Source organism: Trichosurus vulpecula, chromosome 2 (assembly GCF_011100635.1).
Source record: "Trichosurus vulpecula isolate mTriVul1 chromosome 2, mTriVul1.pri, whole genome shotgun sequence".
NCBI lineage: Eukaryota > Metazoa > Chordata > Mammalia > Diprotodontia > Phalangeridae > Trichosurus > Trichosurus vulpecula.
In genome coordinates this window covers 12015896-12021629 of record NC_050574.1, presented here as the reverse complement: position 1 = coordinate 12021629, position 5734 = coordinate 12015896, and the positions used below count along the sequence as shown (strand labels likewise).

The following is a 5734-nucleotide window of genomic DNA, read 5'->3' as shown; positions in this document are numbered from 1 at the left end:
ATATTTTAAAGCCAGGTTGAGAGGGTGGGGAGGAGAGAAGGGAATTACATGATTGTTACCAAAGCAATAACAAGATGAAATAGATTTTATAGGGAGACTACTCTGGTTATTAGGTGCAGGAAAGAGAAAAGAGGCTTATGGATAGTTGATTCAATACACTAATCAAGGTATGAAAAAAGGGTCTTAATTCCAATTACAGACTGTTTCTACTGGTCCCTCTAATAGTTCCTCTTCCATTTCTTCTGCTTATTCCATTTACCCAGTGACTGTTTGCATCTTTCCCTCCTGTTGCCTGGGCTGTTCTTAATCTCTGTCAAGTCATTACTTTATCATTTGAAAATTAATTAAACCTTAACCTGTGTCCCTTCAAATGTGTTCACTCCCTGTCTTATACCTTTTCATGCTACACATTAAATTATATAACATACATACCCTTGCAGAGAAGTACTGATTCTCCCATCTGTATTCCTAAAGCAGGGTCAAAGTCTGCTTTTGCTTCTGCTAGAAAACAGGAACTCCTGCTCATCAGTGTCCCCTACACACTAAAAATAGCTGTATTGCATTGACAACACCCTCTTCCATTTGGACTCAGAGAGTAGGCTAGTAGGGAAGAAAAGCAAGGTTCCTTCACAATGAATAAGATTTGCCTGAAGACAGGTTCTCTGTAATTTGAAAGTTATAGAGCTTCTCTCTGGAGTACATTTTCAAATATTGAATGAAGCTTTTGTACTTGCTGGAGACTTCCTTACGTTTATCATATTTATAGGGTTCCTGTCCAGTAAACATTCACTGAGAATAAAATGTATATTCTCTACCTTTTCCATCTTTATTGTATTAGGAAGTCCCTGTTGTAAGAAATAGGGGGACCAGTTTTGTTTCCACAGAGTTCAAAGTATCCCTCTCCCCCTCCCCGCCCCCCAGCTTTAGCAGAATGTAAGTCAGGTCTGATGTAGCAGAGACCAGGTCTCTGATCGGGTGAAAGGTTAGAGGCGTGTATGCATGCTTAAACGAGTCATTTGAGGAGGGCATGACAGGCAGTCAGGGGTTTGCATCTGGCCGATGAAGAGCCTGGCAGGAGATTCAAAGTGGGGGTCAATAAAAGGACTGGCATCCATCTGAGTCCTTGTACTTTCTTCTGTACCCTGTTCAAGGAATGTACCCATTTATTCAGGAGGAATAAATGTAAGATATATAAAACCTTCTTGGCCTTCCAATGAGTATTGTTTATTCCTAGACAATGTAAGTATGTTTCTAACACTGTTGTTTAGAAACTCTTTGTTCTTATTACCCTTGGAAAAGTATCCATGCTGAACAATGAAGACTTACTGTCTAGCAGTATCTTTTTTCTCGACACAGAAGATAATACATTTTATAAATCCCTTTGAGATTGGGATACTTGGTCACAGACTAAAGAAACAGTATCAATTCAGGGAATTTCTATGGATGATTCATTGCAGAAAAGACTCAAGAGGAATGGTCCCTGCAACAAGTCTGGGAATATGACATCAGGTTGGAGAAGCGGCAGAGCAATAAGGAGAGAGATGGAGACAAGTAATGACTGTTCCAGTAGAGTGAGAGGTCAAGAATATAGTGAATTTGGGGAAATCATAAGTCTGACATCATTGTTACACAATAGAGTGTTACTACCAAAAAAGAAAAGTTATCCTATGTATGATACATGTGGAAATGGCTTCAAACAGTATTCATAGCCAATTAAAAAGAATAGAATCACCTCAGGGAAGAAAATTGCAAATACAGTGACTGTAATTAAAGTTCTCAATTATCCCTCAGACCTTAGTTGATCTCACATAATTTCTACTGAAGAAGAACCCTATGAATTTGGAAAAGCCTTTTATAGGGAGACACTTTTCTCAACGTCCAAAATTCATCCTGGAAAGAAATCCTATAAATGTAGCATATGGGAAAAGCCTTTAAAAAAGAGTATGTACTTGATCGAATACTACAGAATTCATGCTGGAGAAAAGCCCTGTAAATGCAGTGAATGCAGGAAAACCTTCACTCATAAGGGAAACTACCACACATCAGAGAATTCATATTAGAAAAAGACCCTATAAATGTGATACGTTAAGGTCTTGAGGCAGACCTCTGACTTTATTCATTGTAAAAGAATTCATAACAGAAAAACCCTACGATTGCAGTGAATATGGGGAACATTTTGTCACATCTACAGCCTCACACAATTCTAGAGAGAAACATACTAGAGAGAAACCCTAGAAATGCAAGGAACATGGAAAAACCTTCAGACACAGTGGGAGACATCAGAGAGCTCACACTGGAGGAGAATCTTATAAATGGATGTGGTCAAGTGTTTCATTACAAATGTAACATCTCTCAGCGTCAGAGATCTCTTACTAGAGAGGAATCTTACAAATGCAGTGAATATGAGAGAGCCTTAAGCAAGAGTTCAGCCTTTATATAACATATGCAAGCAAATAAGCATTGGAGAAACACTAGGAATGCAGTGAAAGTGGTAAAGCTTGCAAGCATGAGCTGAGCCCTTCCTGCACGCGTGAGAATATATACTGGGGAGAAACCCAATAAACATAGTGAATGTGGTCAGGCTTCAAGTAGGAAGCCAGCCCTGATATAAGAATTCACATTGGAGACAAATGTTGTTCATCCTTTGTTCTCGAAGAGGACCAGTGGCATCAGGAGGGTGATATCTTGACTTGCAGAAGAATTGGATTTAAGTGAGGCAGAGCTGTGCAAAGTCATCAGCCTCACTCTCTCCTTCAGAGTCATGGGCAAGACATAAGTCAGGATGACTGGTGATGGCCCAGGATGCAGTGGGAGACCTTGGCCTTTTTAAACTAAAGTCTTTCCCAGGTCTCAGTTTGTCTGAGGCAAAGCCCATTTGGTAATTAAAAGCTAGATAAGAACTGAGGTAAAAGATGTCCTAGTTTACCTTCATAAAAGAGTCAGTTTGGGAGAAGAAGACCCCCAGAATTTCTGGCAAGAACAGAAACAATTGCTATTGACACTGACTGAGCTATCAAAACTCAAACAATGACAATGAGCAAGTGGGGCTTGGGCTGGACCTATTATTGGTCAATCCATGAGGGCCAGAGGGATTTAGGTTTAAAGTCATTGTCAAGTTGAAGACGTTTAAGGTTGAGGGGTGGTCGACACCCCGAAATATTGACGCACCGGGTCCTGCCGAAAGAATTCGACTCAAGCCTTCTCAGCCAAGGGAAAAGACAAAGTTTATTAGGGATTCACCACAATGGGCTGTCTTAAGAAATCCCCCCCACCTTGTGACGCCTGTTTCCACAAGCGGGCCAGATTCAACCTACTGAATTAGATTGAATCTGAGCCCCTTCATGGAGGCAAGATGGAGATTATATACACAAAGACTGTAGGAGGGATTGAGGGGTGGTCTGGGGTGACTAGAGGAGGGGTTTAGGGAGGGTCTTGGGGAGAAGTCCAAGGAGGGCAAGGTGAGGTAATGGGATTAAGGGTGGGAAGTAGCTGCACAACAAAGGGCAACAAAGGGCGAGGCTAGGTAGAGATTTGGGCCTAATGATAATGTGAGGCTTGTGGCCTTAGGGGAAGGCCAGATCTAATTGGAAGATTCAAGGACGGTTCAAGGGGGCTCCCAGAGACTGTATTCCAGATTCAAGGGGGTTCCCAGAGACTGGGCCCTCATCAAAGTAGCTCCATTTGAATCTCAGTTTTTCAAAGGAAAAAAAAAACAATACAGAATAAATAAGTAGGGAAGAACGAAAATCTAGCCCCCAAACCCCAAGATACCTTGTAAAGTATAAGCAATCAGAATTTATATTCCTTTGGACAAAGCACCCACATGTAAGGTTATGATATGGACAGAGGGAGAGGAGGAGGAGGAGGCAGAAGAAATAGCTGCATTGCCCAACTGGAACTGGCTGGTTGGGTCCCCAGGGGGCAGCTACTACTACTTAGAGATTGTTGTTTGCAAAGTATCTTGGGGTTTGGGAGCTAGATTTTTTTGTTTTCTATTTTTTCTATCATTGGTCCCTTCTCCCCAAACTGGGACAATTAACTCTTTTGTCTCATGTAGTTTTCATTTATGATTTCTTGAAATATAGCTCTGAAAACCCGGGATTTATTTTATTTTTTTTTTGACCTTATGACCATCTTTATAAAAAATACAAATCAAGCAGCCTCTCCCAGGAACAGTTCTAGGGAACTGGAGGTAGTGGCGAAGGAAAGGGAGAGGAAGTTTCAGTGAAAGGAGGTGGGGGAGGTTTTTCAGAAGGGGCGGAAGACTTTTCCAAGCACCTTCTTTTCAGTTCCAATGCCTATTATTATTCACCCAGAGGGGAAGATTAGTCCTGAGAGAGTTAAGTGGCCACAGGGAGAGTGGAATGTTAAATGGCCTGGGGAGGGGGAAGGGGTGCTCCATTTCAGTGCCCACCAAAGTCTCTGCCCCTCCCCACAAAGGGGGCCCAAACCTTTTGCACCCACCCTAACCCCAGCAGGACACCCAGCCCTACACCTTGTTCTTCGAGTCCTGGGGACCTGGGGCTGCTTCAGTCATGTGGGACAACTGCTCTTCGCTGCTGGGCCGGTAGGTGCCCTCTGTCTGGCGTTTCTCACGAAGCTTGCGGCCCAGCAGGACCAGTGCCACTACCAGGAGGAGGATACCCAGGACTGAGAATACAGTGATGATGGCAGTGACTGCACCCTGGGACAGGGCCCCACTGGCTGGTGGTGCTGTGGAAGGGGTAGTAGTGTTGTTTTCATACCCAGCGTTGCCAGTATTCTGGGCCAAGGTGGGCTGGGGGTTCAATAGTTGCAGGCTCAGTGCCAAGCACAGGCCCAGGCCAGGGCTGCTCGCCATGGGCCCCTGGGGAACCGAACCAGGCCTATGCCTCGGCTGACCTGGCTCCCGAACTCCGGTGGCTATTGCATCTCAGGCTACTGGCGCCGGCTTTCAGCTCTGGTCCTCAGCCTCAAAACCCGGGATTTATTAAAGCCTATTGGGATTCAAATGGAATTACTTGACACTTGTTTCTGTTCTGACCAGAAACTCTGAAGGTCTTTCCCCTCCCAGACTTGATTCCTTTGTGAAGGCAAACTAGGCCATCTTTTGCCTCAGTTCTTACCTAGGCTTTAATTACTCAATGAGCTTTGCCTCAAGCAAACAGACCTGGGAAAGACTTTAGCTTAAAAAGGCCAAGGTCTCCCACTGCATCCTGCGCCATCACTAGTCATCCTGACTTATGTCTTGTCACTGGACTCTGACAACTCTGGAGGAGAGAGTGAGGCTGATGACTGCGCAGTCTGTCTCACTTAAATCTCATTCACTTGCAAGTCAGGATATCACCCTCCTGATTGCATTGGATGAACAGCAACAACAGTGACTACAACACCTGGGAAATCTGAAATTTAGTGCTGGTAGAAAATAATGTAAGTAAAATGAATTTGAGAAGGCCTTCAGGTGTGTGCACCTTTGTCTTTAAGCCTCGGTTTCCTCATTTGTAAAAATAAGAATAATCCTCACAGGGTTGTTGTGGAGCTCAAATAATGTATGCAAAATACTTTGCAAACCTTAAAGCACTATATAAATATCGATTAGTTATTATATTACAATGAAAGTAAACAACAGAGGTCAGACATCCCGGATTATTTGAATGACATTTGAGGAAGGACAAAGGTTGAGCAACACTTGCTAGCACAATGGGGGGATAGGAGGAGGGAGTGATATTCCTTGTTTAATGTGAAATCTTATTTC

General features: G+C 43.3%; 1 protein-coding gene across 1 annotated transcript; it reads right to left on the bottom strand.

Moving 5' to 3' along the window:
* Positions 1 to 4378: 4378 nt before the first annotated feature.
* Positions 4379 to 4861, bottom strand: LOC118839276 (protein crumbs homolog 3-like). Its single transcript, XM_036746725.1, has one exon. It carries the CDS (start codon positions 4838 to 4840, stop codon positions 4490 to 4492), a length of 351 nt encoding a protein of 116 aa, XP_036602620.1. The 5' UTR covers positions 4841 to 4861; the 3' UTR covers positions 4379 to 4489.
* Positions 4862 to 5734: the final 873 nt, after the last annotated feature.

Excerpts from the sequence above, each read along its gene's own strand:
- LOC118839276 (XM_036746725.1), bottom strand. The coding sequence starts at position 4,840 with ATGGCGAGCAGCCCTGGCCTGGGCCTGTGCTTGGCACTGAGCCTGCAA.